The 18,897-nt window shown below is 44.0% G+C and overlaps 1 protein-coding gene across 1 annotated transcript; it reads right to left on the reverse strand.

Moving 5' to 3' along the window:
- Positions 1 to 147: 147 nt before the first annotated feature.
- ptdss2 (phosphatidylserine synthase 2) lies at positions 148 to 18,626 on the reverse strand. Its single transcript, XM_072386276.1, has 13 exons — positions 18,431 to 18,626; positions 17,511 to 17,866; positions 15,165 to 15,266; positions 13,493 to 13,575; positions 10,436 to 10,503; positions 10,214 to 10,348; positions 8,152 to 8,202; positions 7,880 to 7,993; positions 5,672 to 5,790; positions 5,440 to 5,554; positions 5,181 to 5,326; positions 4,918 to 5,103; positions 148 to 3,153 (listed from the first exon to the last, which is right to left on the reverse strand). Exons 2-13 carry the CDS (start codon positions 17,741 to 17,743, stop codon positions 3,000 to 3,002), a joined length of 1,506 nt encoding a protein of 501 aa, XP_072242377.1. The 5' UTR covers positions 17,744 to 17,866; positions 18,431 to 18,626; the 3' UTR covers positions 148 to 2,999.
- Between the last annotated feature and the right edge of the window lie 271 nt (positions 18,627 to 18,897).

Here is an 18,897-nt window from a genome sequence, read left to right on the forward strand (position 1 = left end):
ATGTTTATAAAGTAAACTGCTTGATTTGGGAAGAAAAACGCAAAAAGATCCACTGCCAACTACCATCATCTCTAGGAAATCCTGCAGGAAAGCGACGCAGAGGCTCATCTTTACCCGACATGTTGACCAAGCAGACGCAGCAGAATGTAGGTTTTCAGTTTTTATTGGAAACATTATAAAATCATGTGGAGCAGCAGCATATATCATCCTTAGCATGTTCACATTTACACAAACCAAGTTGAAAATGGCATTTACTGTACAGCAAGTTGTCAATCATGACCGAACAGGACATTTACCGCCCCCGTGTGGCTATAAATGGTACTACACAGACATCCCAAACAAAACGGATAAAGCTCCAGCCGTCTCTTTAGGCTTCCTCCTACTTCGTTCCCTGCTCCGTTTAGGGAAATCAGGGTCGATGTGCAAATTCAAGACTCGCATTGGTTTAAACTTTTTAGCAATTTCAAACCAAAGCAAATTAGCCAATCCAGCGCGTGAGGCCAGGTGCGACCGTAAACCTCCGGCACAGTTCGAAAACCTACCATAGAAGAAGAAGGAATAAAACCAACTCCATCGAGTGAATTAGCACGGCACAGGATGACAAATCCACGCTTTGACATAACATTTAGAACTTTAAATGAGCAAAGAGATCAATTCCACCAAAAAATAGGAAGAAAAAAAAAGGAGGGGGGGCAAAATCTGACAATAGCAGGATTTGTATGAGAATAAACCTCAAATGTCAGTTTAGTGTTTGGCAAAATGAAAATCCCAGTTGACCAAACCCTCACTTTGGAACCACAGACTGCTGGATTACATTCACCAGAAAACTACTGTAGTGTCATTAATGTCAGCCCCACTCACAACAGGAACATCTGGAGCTAGATTCACAGATGTTGTCTACTTTTCCCAGCAGCTACGAAAGAAAGAGTCACTGGAGCACGATGAGCAACACAGAAACCTGCAGCTGATCCCCGACAAGCCGCAGGACAAAGCCTGAAGTTTTTTTTGGTAACAGTTGTTCAGCATGACGTTAACTTTTGCTGTTTATTCATGACGATTTAAAGCTTTTTTTCTTTTTTTTTGCCCTACAACAAAATTATTTGGAACACTGAACTAGAGCCAGAGATAACGGATTATTCTGCAGATTAATATCTTAACTAATCTTCTTTTTTTGTTGGTCGCATAAAACAATTTACATTCATATTCAGTGTTACGTCAGTCCGACTGTCCCAAACCCAAACCAGGACACAGAAGCATCAAATTCACCACCTGGACAGTCGGAGAATGTTTGGCTTGAAGAAAGAATAATCAACAAAAGAGTTGCCTCTTTGTTATCTGATGAATAATGACAGCTCTGCATTTAGAAATGTCTTTTTCTCTTTTTTAACCCACAGAAATCAAAAGCAAACCGACCAAACTGAAATTTTGTGACTGAACTGAACTCGGCGCCATCGTTCTGGCCTCCGGTTGATCTTCTGTAGTCGCCCCGATGGCTCCGAGGTGTCGCGTAAAAGGACCAAAATGGGGTTTAACAGCAGCGATCTGACGTAGGTCTGGGTGGCGTTTATGGCTTTGGCCGATTGTGTGTGTGAAACGTAGCGATCCCTACGAAGCCAGAAGGGCCGATTCTCTTCCCAACCCAAAACGCATCTTAAAGTCATATTTCTCTCCTTTCAACTCTTTTTGTTGTCGTCCATTCAGCCAACGCACGGCCTGAAATACGAAAGATTTCACACATTTTTTGGCATGAAGGAATCGGCTATGAAAAAATAAATAAATAAAATCACATCGTGGTGCGAGGAAATGAGCTAAACCCGGCCTTGGTTTTAATGCCGTTCTGAAGGAGGAAGATCCAGATCTCTGCCTTTTGTTACTGTGAACCATCGTGTGTGTGTGTGTGTGTGTGTGTGTGTGTGTACGCGTCTCTCCTTGAGAGCACAACCAATCAACTTCCTGTCAGTGTGATTGTCGAGGATGTGTTCTTCAGACTGCTGCAGCAGGTTTCACAAAAAGGAACTCCAGCACAATCTCGTGTTTATATCCACCGTATTATTATGCTTCCGAAGCAAAACCGTGACCCAACTACATCCCACTTACGTATATCACCAGTTAAATAAAAAGGATATGGTACATCTCGATTTAGTTTTTTTTTTTCTATTTCTGTTTTTTTTTTCCTTGTTTTTTTTAAACTTTTAACAAACTCTTCTTTACAATAACGTAACCTGAGAGGAGTGAAGGGCTTTGGCCCGTTTTTCCTCTCTGTCAGACCGAGCCTCGGCACTCCCAGGAAATCATGCTGTAAACCATCACCATCACCGAGTGCCGTCCAAACCGAGCTTATTGTTGACCGAGCTAAAAAGAAAACCCCCCGGGCTCATACTGAATATTGCTTCGCGGTGGTCGATGAACAGAACCCAGGTGAGTCGTTACAACAGCAAAAAAACAAAAAAACGCTGCTTTGAATACTCTCTCTACTCTTTTCTAAGCGGCACGGGAGCCACAGCACAACAACGAACAGCCATATTTACAGCGGTGGATGTGTTCCTGACGGAGTGTTTCCGTTTTCTCTTTTTCATCAAAGTGCAGCTGAGAAAATGGAAACTGTTGCCGATCTCGAGCGAATAATCTGTAACCCTCCTTAAGTCTATTCCACCTCTATGATTGACCTTTTTTTTTAAATTTTCCCCTCCCCCCCTTAAATCCCCCACCGTTCAAAACATAAATAACAGAAGAAAGAAAACCTTTCATTTGTGTTAAACAAACAAAAAAAAGCCAGAATGAGGTAAATCCCTGTAGTATGAAACCAAGTGAAAACTGCCCGTCTGCCATCGCCCGCTCAGTTCATGGAGGCACGAGAACAGTCTGCACAGCCAGTGTGTCCATCTCTACGTTTGTCTTTGTTGTTGTGTAACCCCCCCTCCCCACTTTATTCCCCACACCGTTTCCCATCAAACCTCGCTCCTCCCCCTTCAGTCGCGGTGTGGCGGAGCGCCTTCCTCTCAGGACTTCCTCTGCCGCAGCGTTTCAGAGCTGCCGTTTAGTTTGCTCCGCCCGGACGGGGTTGCTGTGCTGCCGTTGCCCAGAGGCCGGTCCCAGTCCACGGGCGCTTCCTGTTTACGCCGGCGGGTCTCTTTGTAGCGGAGTGTGATGTCACTGTGGGAGGGGTCGAAGGAAAAAGAGACGCACAATTATTAGTTCCCCCTTGGGAAGACTTCTGCTCCAGCTCCTTTCCGTTCCACTAACTTTTACGGCTCAATGTGTTCGTTTCCAGAAGGACTTCAGTTTTCCTGTCCATCCCAGAGCTCCACAGCTACCTGTTGCTATGCAGATTATTATCAAATGCATCATTATTTACATTTCACTAAACACAGTTATTCCTTCAGAAAAAAAAAAAAAAACATTTTCTATGTTGATACCCTGCTTTGCTTTCTAATAAGCAGCAGATAGATGTGTTGAAGCGATACTTTTATAAACAAGATAAACAGAAATCCTAAAAGTCGAGCATCAAGCGTCACACCCGGCGCGTCCAGCTCTTTAACACTTTCACGCTGAAGAATGACAGGACGTGGCCGGGAGGAATGCAGTGACGCGAGGCCGACGTCAAACCCATGTATTTTAAATCAGGTTTAGTCCAACAGTAATTCACAACAGTGCTGAAGGGAAATACACTGCCTGAACTCATCGGGCTGAGATTGTGAAAGAGGGGGTCAGGGAGCATAAGACAACGTTTCCCCACACAGATTGGCCACCACAGAGTCCAGACCTTAACCTCACTGGGACTCGGATATCCACTTCTAATAGCTGTGACTAATGTGCACTACAGCAAGGTTTGATACAAGTTCAAGTGCATGCAGCCCCATCAGTTAAAGCCACTTTGCCTGTACTTCCTACAAGGTTCTCACAATATATTTGTTACAGTCTTCCAAGGAAGGCTGAGAGCCCACATGCTTTATTATCTGGTGTGTTTGATGCACTGACAGGACGGAGGTGCTGGTGGTCTAAACATTTTAGAAGAGCTGGCATGCTGGCTAACACACTGTGTGTGTGTGTGTGTGTGTGTGTGTGTGTGTGTGTGTTAACAGCTCCTCTGGGTTTCATTCTCCTGTCTCACTTCAACAAAGAGGATTTCCTCTGCATCAAAAAAAAAAAGAACGTGAAGGGAAATGAGTAGAATACATTCACCACAGCAAGAAAGTGTCAAACGGGACGTGGATTCACGAGGTGTCGTGATGTCAACTATTAAAACGGTGATGTGCTAGAGAAGAAGAAAAGAAAACTGCATATGGAAGGAAGTGGGTGTGGCAAGGCATCTTTTTCCTATACCTACCTCTGAAGATAGAGACACTACTGCGTTACTGCTGAGCATGAGCAGGAAGGAGATGTGAGGGAGGGAAGGAGAAAAGGGGGGAGAAGAGAACAGATATGAAGCTTATAGGATTCCTCCGTGTCTGCTATCACTTTTTACCCCGCTTAGCTTGTGCATGTGCACAGTGTAGGGCTTTGAGATTAAGCCTTCTATCGAGGCACGCCCCTGAGTGGCAAAACATTCAACATGGCTGCCAACACCTCTGCGACCCACCAAAGAATCTGTTGGAACACGGATTGGCCAAAAATCAGGTTTCCAGATGTTTCTATGCAACTGCTTTCTGAATCTGTTGGTACAAATGGAGCTTTTCATTAGTTTGGACACCTTTCTGAGCAGTCCCAGGCCATTAAGCCCACAGTCTTTTTAACACTCAGTGGCCAAAGGGAAATGACAAGCCTTCGTACAACACTACTCATTTCCAAAGACACCTGGGTCAAATGAAACATCATTTGAGTTTGGCCAAACTCAGGCCCACTGCTCAGTCTTAGCTGATCTCCTCCAGCTGGAAATAGTTAACGTGGTTTAAATATTAAACCAAAACCCCTTCTTACCGGATAAAGAACCGCCACATGGTCCAGATTAGTATGAGGAAGATTCCTAAGAACCAACACTGCATGATGAAGAAGGGGATGGGCAGCATGATGGTGTTGGGGTCATACTTGACCACTATTAGAAACTCCGTCACCGTGATGGCTGCCACCAGCCACGCCTGCTGGCCCAGCTTCTTGTGGAACTTCCTGTTGGAAAGTGAAACGACGCAGTGTCATGAAAAAGAAAAAGAAAGAAATCAAAACAACTCAATTCTGCTACTCACGGGTCCTCCATGAAGTCGTAGATCTCCCGCATGGCCACGCCCCCAACGTTGACAAAAAAGACGAGGCGGAGCAGCACCAGGTAGTGCTCAGGAGGCATCCACAACACAAACTTCAGGTAGAAGGTGTTCAGCTCGGCCAAAAGGAACTGATGGGAGAGGATATAAAAAAAATATAAAAAAAAAAGGTTACACGTCTAAACTGAAGAGGAGAATAAGCCGAAGCATTCTTTTCAAATCAGTAAAAGCAGGATGGTCTTACCGTAAAGATGATGCCCAACACGGCGAGCCAGCGACGAAGGTTTGACGCCGGCCTCCACTCGAACTTCACCCAGCTGTACGGCGTGAACTGGAATGCTATGCGCTTTATCTTCCCCCTGTGAGGTGAAGAGCGGAAAAACGGAGCCATCAAGACAGCGAGTACGGAGCAGTTAGACAGAAAAATATTAGAATTGGGGAACCGTCTGCATCCTTCAGCTCGCAGAAAGACGTACTTGTATGTGTGAATGTTCCAGAGGCCCTGCCACTGATACGGCTTCATCGACAACCAAGCCAGGGTCTTCATTCCACAGTAGATCCCCAAACCGTTGCACACCAACACATCCATGATCCACTGAATGGAGAAAACAATGTTATTAAAAGGGTGAAGGAGGTCCCGCAGTGCTCCTTCACAACTATAATGCACTTCCACATTTGTAAGTGATGAGACCTTTTCTCAGGATCATGTGATTAAGCTCGACTTACACCTCCCTCACTCCTCCGTCAGATTTGTTGTGGTCTATAGGGACAGCACTATATCATCCTTTTAAGAACATGGATTTTAATTACCTTGAAAAAAGAAAGAAAACCAGCTAAACTATAACCGTGTGTGTGCATCTTTCTCCTTTGAGACACCTTAACTTTTCGCTTATGGGGCTGCTCATTTTCTCAGTTATCTACAGCCCTGTGTAAAAACTTTAAGCCCCCATGATTTCGGTATATATTGCCAGGAAAAAAGGAAATAAGTATGTCGCCACAGGCATGCTCAGGACGGGAGATTGGACTGAAGACAAGTTTCGGTGCAATCTGTTGGTTTCCTTAGCTAGGATATTAATTTTTTGAATTGGCTCTATATGAATTAATTGGATTATGATTACAATGAATTGAATTCCAATTGGCTTGAATTGGACTATATTACTTAAGTGCCTTGAGATGACAATTGTTGTAATCTGGCGCTATATAAATAAAACTGAATTGAATTGAATTGAATTAAAGTGCTTTAGTAAAACGTGCAAACATAAATTGAAATGCATCTATGTACAATAGGAAAAAACAGAGTTGATGCATTTCAGCTTCATTTATACTCTTCCAGAACGCCTTCATTGAGCATTCGAAGTTGTGCGTCAGGGAACGCGTTGCTCTGCAATTCACCATGCCGGTAGGGGGGTGTGTGTTAGTGTGGTTTCAGGGGTTATGGCCGAATCCTTGCTGTTTCTTCCGGTCACAGTTAACAACAGTTAACAACAGTTAACAACAGTAAACAACAGTAAACAATGGCAACCCAAGTGGAGCAGCTGTATTCGCAGTTGGAGCTCATCAATATTAAAGACCAAAGACTTAAATTGCAAATGTTGAAGCGCAGGCGGCAGAGATGACGTTTTGCGGAGGCGGTCTGTACGACCGGCCGAGGCTGGGAACGGGTGAATTTACAACACTGGCTGTGAATTCACAACGAATGTCAACTAGTTTCTTAATGGCCGTATACAGCCATTAAGACCGGAAAAGGCACCTGCCGGAAATTACGTTCCGAGCGGACCAATCACAGCCCTTAGGTACCCGCGTTGAAATGACGGAGAAGCATAAATTACGACTTCGTCTTCAACACAGCCTGAACCGTCCTCAGTCAAGCTTTCCTGTCATTTCTTTAAGTCGTCTTCAGGCTACTTGAAGGACATTGCAAAGCTCTTCTTTGGATGTTGTCTGCTTTTATGTTCCGTTCTCTGGTAAGATGAGCCCACACTGCTTCTGGGGAGGATTCATCACTCACTGATTTTCAGTCTACTTCCTGAGTCTACTGGCATTCCTCAGCCTTCACTCCCCGTTTCCCTTCCCTAAGAACGGCTTCTTGGTACAACGACTGGACTGAAAGAGTTAAATAAACAGAGACCTTCAGAAAGCCTGCGGAACTATAGTCACAAGAATATCTGTCTCCTTGGAAGCAAAATATGGAGAAATGAGGGATGGATCAAGACTTTTGCATTCCAAATCCATACACTTATACATTAGAAGTTCAGAGTTATCCATAGTTATCCTTTAAAGGAAACACATCACCCATCTTCCCTGCAAAACAGCCCGTGAAAAGAGCTTTTTTTTTTTTTTAACCTCTACAGTTAAGTGTCATAACTCCTTGATTCGAGAAACTGCAGTTTATGTCTGTTCCCATGGCGACTCACAGGAATTCATTTCCAATATGTTCACATTCAAACAAAGACAGCAGGAGTCACCTTCTGTTTATCGAGGTCTACTTCCTGCAGCTTATTCATATCTAACAGCATACAGAGAGAGACAAAGGGGACTTAAAGACACAACTGTAGAGCTTAAAGAGCAGATGTCTTAATGATTTCCATTCAAACAGCTTGCAGAAGTGCTGCTAATTCTTAACCCGAGTGTCTTGTCGCTGGTCTGTTGCGTAGAAGGGTGTGAGCAGGAATAATTGTACTCACATGGTCCCACCAGCACTCTGAGAAGTTGGGTAACTGGTGCTCCAGGCTGTATTCCAGGAACTCAAACATGACACTGATTATCATACACATCCACCAGTCCCGAATCATCAGAGTCTGAGGAGGTCAGCAAAATAACAGAGATAGAAACTCACTGTTTATTTGCAATGTGGCATTTACATGAGCACGCAGTTTCTGATTTATGTGCTTTAAAGCAGATTCTTACTTACTGGTCAGTAAGTAGAATCTGTCTTCATAGCCAATTCTAAACCTACCTTGATATACCATCCCAGGAAGTGAGCTGGTACAAAGCCATCCATCTTGTCCTGTTGAACAAACAAATGTCTAATTAACACCATGAAGTGTTGCTTGGCTTCAGTCTGTATAAAATTCTGACCTAACACAGAAGTGCCCTGCGGTAAGCAGCTCACTTTCACATGTGTTGCATCATAACACTAAACTTTAGATATGAAAACGACTAGAACTGCATTGCGAGTCCCTTGTGATCCAAAAATAATGCTACGGGCTCTCTGCGTTGGTGCTGTGCAGAGGCATGTCTGCAGAGTCTTGTTGTCACTTGGGGGCAGTATCAGAAATGTGTGGAACAATCTGAGCAGTGGGCTGCTCTTGGTTATGTTCGTGCTGTTGTTGGACCTTTAGCTTTAGCTATGCTGTGAAAAATACAAAGTCAAATTAGACAAAGATCTGCTTTGTGATGGGGTGAAACTAAGAGTTAAACAATGAAGATGGTCCAGTGCAGTTGCTGTCACTGTTGTTCGCCTGTGCAGTTTTGCTATTTGCTGACTTGGCACTTTTCCAAACTCAAGATAACTGTCATAAAAACGTATTTGCCCAACGCATTAAAAGTCATCTTCAAAGCTTCTGTGCTGTTAGCCTTTTGGATGACTGCACGTCTGTCTGTCTAAGCTGAGAACATACCCATCTGCGAAGACAGAAACCTGTCCAATTATAAACGGGCTCTTAGTCAACTGCTGAATGACGCAGTAAAAACATGACGCAAACTGAGAAAGACGAGAGCAAGCTGTCCTCTGACAGATTTACGGACTTTGAACTCTTTTAAAATATCGATGTGGTATTTTGCAAGTTACTTTAGCACCAAAAGTCTAACTAAAAAGAAAAAAGGTATTGAAATACTTTGAATCAAACACCCTGGAGCCAATGAATGCATCCGATTCTAAACATTTATAGATAGAAGTGTTGTGCTGTCCACATTTGCAAGCTTCTCCTTGAGTTTATCAGATCCCTGGATCCATCTGGAAGGCAGCAGGATAATTATGTTAATGAACATGCAGCCTTTGATTTGACATGTGCCAAATCATTTAATTTTCCTCCCATTTCAAGTCAGTTCTCAGAGTAATGAGTACTGCCTGAGGGTGTATTTATTAACACCATAGTCTCTGGTATACGGCAGAATCCAGTTCACTCCCGTCTGCACTGCTGCACCTATGTGGACCAAAATAGCATTTGTGCTTGTTAATGTGCACACAGCATGTGTCCTCAACATGGTCTGGATTCTTAGTCTTTGGAAAGTTAAAAAAAAAAAAAAAAGAGGGCCTCCATGTTCCAATAAAGTACCACATCTAGTTCACATTCATCCAGAGCAGAGATGAACACATTCAGCACTGGGTCACGGAGCAGAAAACTGAGCTGGGCATCATAGCATACGGAAAGAAAACGCATCTAAAAACACTTCTTCGCTGTGAATGGTCACATACTTCAGGACGAGAAAAAAAAAATCCTTTTTCTTCAAAATAAAACCTCCAAACCAATACAAGTGAAGTTTATTTGTACATATGCGGCCATTTTGAGAAGCCTTTTTACTTGCACTGGCCATAACCCACTGGGCAAAGTAGCGGTTTGACCCAGTCGGCGAAGCTGTGATCAGGGTCTGGGTCATTGTAGCAGAGGCAAACTGCCAGCTTCTGCGGCCAGTCGGCGCACACGCAAAACGAGCTGCGAGCGTGTGCAAAACTGCAAGTGACAGGAAAGTTAAACTACTGTCAAAGAGAGAGGGTGGCTCCACAGTCTTTTCTTAGGAAGCCAAATTATTTCAGATCTGGGTCACTTCTCTGTTAGCAATAATTGGAACAAAGTGCCAAACATCATAGCTGCAGGATGGGATGGTAAAAATGTGATTCATTGGAAGGTGTTGCTACGTAGTTTTTCCTTTTTTCTTCTTTTTAACAAAATGTGTCCAAATGCAAACTGAATAAAGCATCAAGTTTTAAGTTAAAAAGAAGTTTAAAAACGGATCCATGCAAACACTCCCGCTGTCAGGATCAAACACAAGAACTCAAATCTGATCAGTTTACTCACCCAGACGTTGTGGAAAGGGTCGGTGGTGTTTCCTGGGTCGTACATGAGGCAGTTTCCTCCATAGTCGCGCTCAGGCAGGGGTACGCCTAACTTGGGGTCAATGTACTTCATGAACTGTCGTCCATCGTGCACCGTCTGTACAACGAGTTCAGTGTTAAAGGGCGGTATGAAGTATCTCTGCTTCATAGCGTGTACGAAAGGGTTTTAGCCAGAGTGTCACACCTGAAACAGGATGAAGATCAGGAACAGCTCGTAGACGACAGTTACACACAGCCAGAACCGCCAGTACGCTGCGGGGAGAGAGCCACGAGTTACAGAAGATGTGAGCGAACATCAAACATGTTTCGTGACTTTTTGCGCGTCTCGTTGTACTTAAACGAACACTGCAATAAATAAAGCATTGATGCAGAAAACCTCACTTTCTATCAAAGCAACCATACATACAGTAGCATTATTTGAAACCACACCCTCAAAGCTAAAGTCCCAGATAACTGTTCTAAATTAAACTACTGCCACCACTGCATCCCTGTCTGAATTCACATGTATGAGCTCAGATGTTGAGGCTCTCCCAGCGTGAGGCTCAGCGGGAGATCCAGCATTCAGATCTGTTAACACTCCTCAGGGACTTTTTCCCAGGATGCAAATCTGTCGAGTGGCAACCGCTGTGCAACGAGCTGAACAACACCAGAACCCACGCGACTCGCTAAACAGGTCAGGTGATGCAGTCCGTCTATATAAACACACAAACGGAGAGCCATTGTCTTCAGCGACGTCACTATGGCAACACAGTGCAGGTAATGCAGGATCGGCAACCCAAAATCTCGAGTGGCAACGCCCGGCCCTCTATATGCAGCTACTCTTCACACCTTGTTATTGTTCCTCTTTACCTCCCTCCTTCATTCCCTCTGGAATGAGTTATTGTGATCACTTCTGCATGAATGCTCTGGTTAAAAACCCTGACTGACAACTACTGTAAAGCAAAGTCTTTTCAATCGCCAAGCTGGTGCACTCGACACATAGAAAATCTGTTCAAAAGGCAGTTAAAAACCACCTCGAAGACTTCTGCACGGACTGGCATTGCGTTTCAGTTTTGGTGGAGAGAGAAAAAATAAACAAATAAATAAAAATATCGACAGATGTCTTTAAAAATGAGCAGTTTTTGCTGTGTCAGGACTTCCAAAGGCCAAACCTTCTCCTTCCACTTGCATTTTAATGAGCTCCTGCAGTGCAGCTACGAAGCGAGTCCTGCCCAACATCGATGTCTCGTGCGAATTAGCCCTCTGGCGCTTTTCCGTGACATTTTGAGACGGCGATCTGACAAAGTCCGACCTAATCCACGTTACTTTACATAAATACCCACTTTCAACCCGTCAAAAAGTGTGAACGACTGCAGTCACATAAACGGTGCGGCAAGCACAGCGGAGGTGAGTTTATTTAACATATGATCAGCTGTTCAGAGGAATCTGACAGGTCAAACTAACTGTCCAAAGCTTCCTCCTCTGTGGCTACGACGGCCTAAAGAGCTGCAGGACTGAGTCAAACTATTGAGGATAAACAAGCATATATCAATCTTTTCAACTCCTCCAATCCAAAACAACATGGTGTTATGAGAAAACTGTGACTGGACAAAGATTATATCATTTATGTACTGTCAAATCCCGCACAAATGGCAAATATCACATGTGTGGCATAGTTCTTTCCGCTCCTTTCTCAGGCATGTCTCACTGAAGGACACAGCTCCACTTCGACTGTAAGCAATGGCCAACTGCAGCTGACCTTAACAACCGTTTATATGCAGGCACATCAAAGTAGAGCTAACAGCTGTATCGGGTACTGAGACATACAACAGATTCAGCAATCTTTAACAAATTGGGGGTACTGCGAGCATAAAGTTGGATGAAAATCATGAGCAACAAAGCTTTTCTGCAGCATTATGCTGCTCCCCGACTGATGGGATATTCTATGTGTTTAGCTGGTTTGGAATGACACGCTTGAATTTGACTTTTTTCCCCCTAAATATGACGCTATAAGCCGGGAGAAACCCTTGGATCGTCTTCATTGTTTACTGGCGTTTATCTGACTCTCTTAAAGACTTTGGCTGAACTTCAAATAGGGCTGAACGTTTAATTGCATTTGCCATTAAATCGCGATGTGAAAAAAATTAGATTTTCTAGTTGCAGATTTAAGTCACAGCGCCAGGTATTGTGCAAAACAAGTCTTGCTACTGTTGCTACCATGACAGACTTGTTTCAGCATTTAAAAAATAAAATAAAAAAAAAATAAAAAAATCAAACACCATAAATGGCGACTCGCAGCGCATCACAGCATCAACACAGCACCCGCCAGGGCTTGTTAACCGAAATGTTGGAAAGCGTGACTACATATGAAACTTTGTGTCAAAACGGCACAAACAAATTACTCGAGCAATAACGGAGTTTTGACATGATGCCCATCACCACGGTGACCAAGTCTGGGTTTACAGGCTTAATTAATACAGTGGATAACCGGTACAGCATGCCACCCCGGACATGTTTTAGCCAGGTTGCTATAACGGAGCTGTAGAAAATAAAATGCAAGCAATGAGTTTGTCTACTATAACAGAAAGATATGATCCCTATATTTGTTGAAAAATACAAAAGACAAGGAACTTGGGGGGGGGGGGGGGGAAATCGCTTATTAAATTGCAATATTTAAAGAAATAAAAATAAATCTAATCGCAATTAGATTATTTTTCCATATCGTTCAGCCCAACTTCAAACTCTCCACCTGCTTTCAACAGTAGCTTTAGTGCACTTGGATGTTTCCTTTTAATTTAACAATTACATTTAGCTATCCAGTTTCATGTATTCATATTTCATAGAAGGTCATTCTCAAATGTTGCCATTGACCGAAGTTGTTGTAGCAGCACTTAGGCCTTAGGCTTCTCCTCAGGAAAAAACTGAAGTGATAATCAATACCACCTTAAAAGTTGATAATAGCTTGCTATATGAAGTCTATAGTCAGCTACTATAACAGCAGACAGTAAAGGCGCTATCAATATTGAAGTTAACTGGGCTCCTTTCAATGCTTTAAGCCTTTCATAGATGCATTTCAGCTGTTTCAGCATTTTTTAACAAGGGTCAGAGTGGAGTAAAATGGCACTTTAACAGCTTGAATGATTCAAAACATGAAATTCAACTTATGTGGGGCATTTAATCCTACATTAGACAGCCAACTGTATAGATGGAGACATTTTAAACGGGACTCGTTTTATTTGGGCAGCTAATGTGCTTTCCGTACCTGGGTGTGGTCTGCTGAAGGGTCCGTCTTTGGCTTGGGTCACCCCAAAACACAGGAACACCAGGATGCTGGCCACAATGCCCCTGCAGCAGCACAATTACAAACACAGACACAGTATTTAAGCCCACGGTATTCTACACATGCAAATGACTTTATTCCACGTGGACTGAAAAAACCTCCAGGCCTTTGTAATCCCATACGAACTTTCTTAAGGAGTTGTGCGGTTCAACAGAGGTTAAAACAAAGCTACAGAGGAGCAGCAGCAAAGTCATGGCGTATAATTTAATTCAAGTCAAATCTGAAGATCTGGCTCAGCTGCTCCCCATGAATTTATACCTTATTACATTTTCCTCAGAGCTTACAAAGAGATGGGGCTAATCCGAGCCTTGTTGCCCATCATCACTGCTGTGTACAGATCTGCCAAGCAGGTGATCAGACAAGGACACTGCTCTGAACTTCCACATAAACAGCGTATGCAGGCTTAAGACACCGCCTTGTAATGAATGGGTAAAAGACGACGCCGAGCGCGGCTCGAGTGTAAAATCCTAGTGCATGAGCAAAATTCAGATCATGCACGTGTGCATCCGAGTGAACTCGCCGACCAGGGGCTCTAAGGTCTTTATCCTGACGAGCCCGACTGTGCTGACTGCAGCAAATCCCGTTAAGAACCTTCCGCAACCCCTCACACACACACACACAACTTAGAATCACACACAAACACTCAAACACACAGCTTGACTTTCCTCGACCATCTCAACACGCAGCTACCGCCGCACAGGAGCAAATTAATCTTTAGGGAAATAAAAAGCGGTCTGATGCGAGAAGCCGCGGTGCACCATGATATCTGATCTGCACAATTAGCAGCTACAGCCACAAGGGTTTCCCCCTCATATCCATTTAGGCTCAAACTAAAAACAGCCACGACTGACTGGAATCGCACTTATCTGCATGTGACAAAGGTTTTAGGCAGCTTAAAATGTTTAACTTCTGAAACGTCTCACAAGAAAGAGGCACGTCCTGCTCCAAATTAATTCTGCTGCACGAAAGCGACACTACCTGTACGTCACCGCTGGTGTTGGCACAAACAAAGGAAACTGAATCAGTCGTTTGGCATTCATCCCAGTATCTGTGGTTCATCTCATTCACTAGAATGAGAAACAAAATGACTTACTATAACTAAATCTAATCAGACGGTGTGTTCATTGAATGTTTGCTTTTTAATAAGCTCACACCTGAAGGCAAGTTGAAGGGAAACGCGAACAATGACTTCTGCCACTCACGCGGTGCTGTGGCTTCGTGCCAAATCAGTGTTCAATGTGAGATTTAAAAAAAAAAAAAAACCACAACTGCCTTCTGTTTGGCTAATTCTGCTATGTGACCTAGTCATTGGGTTCTGAATGAAAGTGTGACACGTCGACACCTGCAGTTTCCCTGCATCGTGCACGTCAAAGAGCAACAAGTCTCTGAGCTGGCTTAACGCCTAAAAACAACTTCAATGATCATTTCTCAAGGTGAAAGCTTCAAAGTGAGGCGAGGGAAACGCATCAACTTGCGACTTTTCTCTGCTGAAGAATCGTAACACAAAACAGTCCGATCAAGCGGCTCCAGAGGTTGAAGCGAACTTTCTTTCGCCCTCGAAATAGCTGCTCAGAGTCGACACAGACAAACGTACCTTTTAGTGTTGTACGCTGTGTCCTGAGGAGTCTCCTCCAGCAGCGTGACGTAGACCAGAGCGCAAGTCAGAATGAAGAGCACCGTCACCGTGTGGGCTCGCCTGCCGGAGAAGGGAACAGATGGAGGGAAAAACTGTAAGTGCTGGTGTAGAGGAAGAAAGTGAGAAAAAGACTACAGGAAGTAAAGATGATGATGATGATGATGTTCTCCAAGGTCACAGTGGGAGAGAGGTTAGGAATATTGGTGTGTGCCATTGTGCTCAGAGCACTTTAATCAAAGAGCTTTAACACAGCCTAACATCAGTAAACATAGGTAGGCAGTTAGGATAAAACAGTGGTTTTTGTGTGAGTTTTATGGTGATGACAGGCGATTAATCTACCTGTTATCATTGAGAACACTTGGGCACAAGCTGAACTTGAATTTGACATTGACATGGGCTATAGGTTGTTATAACCTCACGGCAGCAAACAAGCCTTGACCTTTAATCGCATTCCACTGGAATAATTTATTTGAGAGTTTCTTCATCTGTGATGGCAAAGTTTTCGTTTTTCCAGCTACTGATACTCTCTGGACTTCAAAGGCAAACAGTATGAAAACAGATTCTCAATGCGACCTACAAAGAAAGGCCTAAATGTGTCATATTTGGTTGAAAAGACACTATTTTTGTGGGGGGGGGGGATACAGGGACTGCACTGAACACGAGAGAAAAAGCTGCAAATGTCCACAGACTGAGCTGTGCTGTGCTGTTGCTTTACAGCCCTGATGTCCAAAAATTGATCGTTTCAGCTTAGAAAATGGCAGGCATCCAGGTTTGGTTCACTCAGGGACACTGCGATAAAACAAATGTTTAAAAAAAAAAAAAGGTAACATCACATATGATTCATTTTATTACCGTCATCATTTAAAGCTTATTGATACTGACGTATAGCGTCAGTTTGGAGAGCTGTTTTTTCTCCATTAAGGTCACCGCTGCCATCCTTCAAACTGAAGAATACACCCCCCCTCTGCCAGCCCTTGAGCTTAGAGGCTGAGTCATGACGACGTGTGTCATTAGCATTTTCTCCCTGTTCCACCTCCTTCTCCAACCTGTTCAGCAGGAGACTGAAGGGAGGGCCTAACTTCTCCCTTGCCTGACAACCAAACAACACCGGGAGAGAAAAGACACTGTAGAAATGCCCGTCCTGAGCAAGTGAGATTAGAACTAACAGCATCTGTGTGCTTGTGGTTGAGCATCCAAATAATAATAATAATAAAAAAAAAAAAAAACAAGCTTCTAGTTTCAGGCAACCATTTACCGTTTAAGAATACAGGCAGAGATAGTCTAATGTAGTCTCAAAGATCACTGTAATGTCAAATGCTACATGTTTTCAGTGGTATGTTTCCTCTCTCCTATCCTTGTTTCATGCATTTATGAATTATACAGCCAGAGAGCCATCCCCAACTATAAGATCCTGTTCTAACCAAAGTGGGAGTTCCCACTACTGAAGCCAAACAGCTAAGCCACAACAACATAAAAGTCAAAGCCCTGGGTTGGTCATTTGGAGAGCTGAGCAACAAATCGGTACAAAAACAGAAGGTTGGTCAGTATTTGTTGAAAAATGTTACAATAATCCTGGATGCAGATGTTAGTCCAAATTCATATAAATGGGTTGGCCTTACATTGCAGGATTCTCGCGATTATTTCCCCAAACAGACATAAAAGACGGATGTCAAAGCCGCAACACAGTAATGAGAAATTCTTGTTCCGTTTCTCTTTAGGTGGACCATTCTCCTCTGCTGCCAACCACAGATTGGCCGAGAGTCTTATTGACTCTCCTTGATCGCACTTAGCAGAGACTAAACACACACACACGCACCAACTCTGGGCCCAAATACTACAGCAGCGACAGGTTGGAGCAATAAATCAAAAGACGGCTGCAGAAGGGAATGTCGCTTTTCCAGACAGGCTGCCTACGCTCCTGTGACATCTGAATCCTGCACATATCAACACACTCACTCATTGTGTAGTTGTATCAGGGAACGCGCACTCAGAGTTCAGCCCTATAGTTCAGCGCAAGGACCTGTCATCTGCTTTGACTTCAAGTCTGTCACGAATAAGGCCGACTGGTGTCCTGTCAACAACCTGCTGTGTCGGATGGGAGATGTAACCATGTATGAATCAGAGTACATTTACAGGTTTGTAACAAGGATGCTTTTTTTTTGTTGTGGTTGCATTTAATGGAGGCCACTTGGGTCTGTCTTTCAGACAACCTTGATTCATGTAACGCACCCTGCTGACAACACACACGTGGATCCCCCTCTGCGGGAGCTCAGACCTGCACTGACACAATCAGAAGCAACTCACCAGAAAAAGGTGTTGGTCCCGTCGTCATATACCTCGCACTCCGTGTTCCTCCGGTGCATGCTCTCCCTCGAGGTCTGCTTTATCATCTTGGCTGTGATGGCTGTGCTCTGCTCCGGACAATCGAGATCCACCGAGCCATTGTTGACCTGCTCGGCAGCGGATGCGGCGGTGGCGCACTTGCCGGCGGCGCTGCTCGCGGACGCGCCGACTTTCCTCGAGTCGGGCTTAGTCATGGCTTTACCGACCAACCGCCCCAAAGCGCTTCAAAAACGATCCTGCGCGGGTTTTGGTATATCCCTGAGCTCTACCCCTCCTCTGTCATCCGCGTCAGCCCCACCCAAGAGGCTGTCAGCATCCTGGGGTGGTCGGAGGAAATGAACGTTACTAAGGACGATAACAGGGAGGAGAACAACCTGAAAATCACGTCCCGCAGTTATTTCTGCCGTTGACCTGCCCTCCACCGATAAGCACATACACACAGAAACCAGACAGACGTGCAGATTCGACATATAACTCATACTTGTTTTCTTTTATATCGCATAGTTATATCAGAACATTTCTAAATAAAGAGTTGGGGCTAGAGTGTCGTGTGTCAGAAATGGCGACCACTGACACGTTCACTTTGGGGATATTTAACTGAAGCGGATTAGGTAGTTAACAAATGACAGTATCTTCACGGCAATGAGCGCGTAGCCTCGTGTCAGACAGCTTGCTTAACCGCGTTAGCTATCTGTAGCAGACAATTCTTTGTCAGTTTGACCTTGCCTACAGGGCTAAGTTAACTGACAAGCTTGTTATTAATTAACTAACCGACATGAGACCACCATCATGCAAGACAGCGTTTAACCAATTACAGGGAGAAGTTGTCAGCACAATGTCATGCCATTCGCTGCCTATAAAATTGAGCTAACATCACTTACCAGCCGATTTTATGGGATTACTGGCTGCCGTTCGGATGAGCTCGAGAGCTGCTACCGCTACATTAGTCCAAACATCTCAAATCTGGCTTCACTACTTGAGAAATGTGTTTAAAGGCTAACTATATAACACAGCCGCTACTGAAAGCTCAAACAGAGTGACCACCTCAGGGTGACTATCGCCCGACCGTACAGTCAACACATATAATCATATTGGCAAGTCAATAGCTTGTGTAGCACGTGCTTCCGGCCTACTTCCTTCAAAATAAAACATCGTCATATGGTCACAATAGGAAAATGTTTTATTTTGAAAGCAAACTCTTAAACGCGGAAATCTACCTTTAGCTACTAATTGTAGGAGTAGCAGAGTATTGACAGCCTGACCTTTCTGGCGGGTTTAAGGACCGTATATTAATACACGTTGTTGGTGAGAAAATTATAAAGTTTTGAAATTCCTCGTCAGCAGTCGG

The sequence above is a fragment of the Leuresthes tenuis genome, unplaced genomic scaffold (assembly GCF_036924035.1).
Source record: "Leuresthes tenuis unplaced genomic scaffold, fLeuTen1.0.hap1 SCAF_5, whole genome shotgun sequence".
NCBI classification, from domain to species: Eukaryota; Metazoa; Chordata; class Actinopteri; order Atheriniformes; family Atherinopsidae; genus Leuresthes; species Leuresthes tenuis.

Excerpts from the sequence above, each read along its gene's own strand:
- ptdss2 (XM_072386276.1), bottom strand. The coding sequence starts at position 17,743 with ATGACTAAGCCCGACTCGAGGAAAGTCGGCGCGTCCGCGAGCAGCGCC. Across the intron at positions 10,349-10,435 it reads TGATCTTCATCCTGTTTCAG|ACGGTGCACGATGGACGACA; the intron begins GTGTGACACTCT and ends CTCGTTGTACAG. Across the intron at positions 5,104-5,180 it reads TACGACTTCATGGAGGACCC|GAAGTTCCACAAGAAGCTGG; the intron begins GTGAGTAGCAGA and ends ACTTTCCAACAG.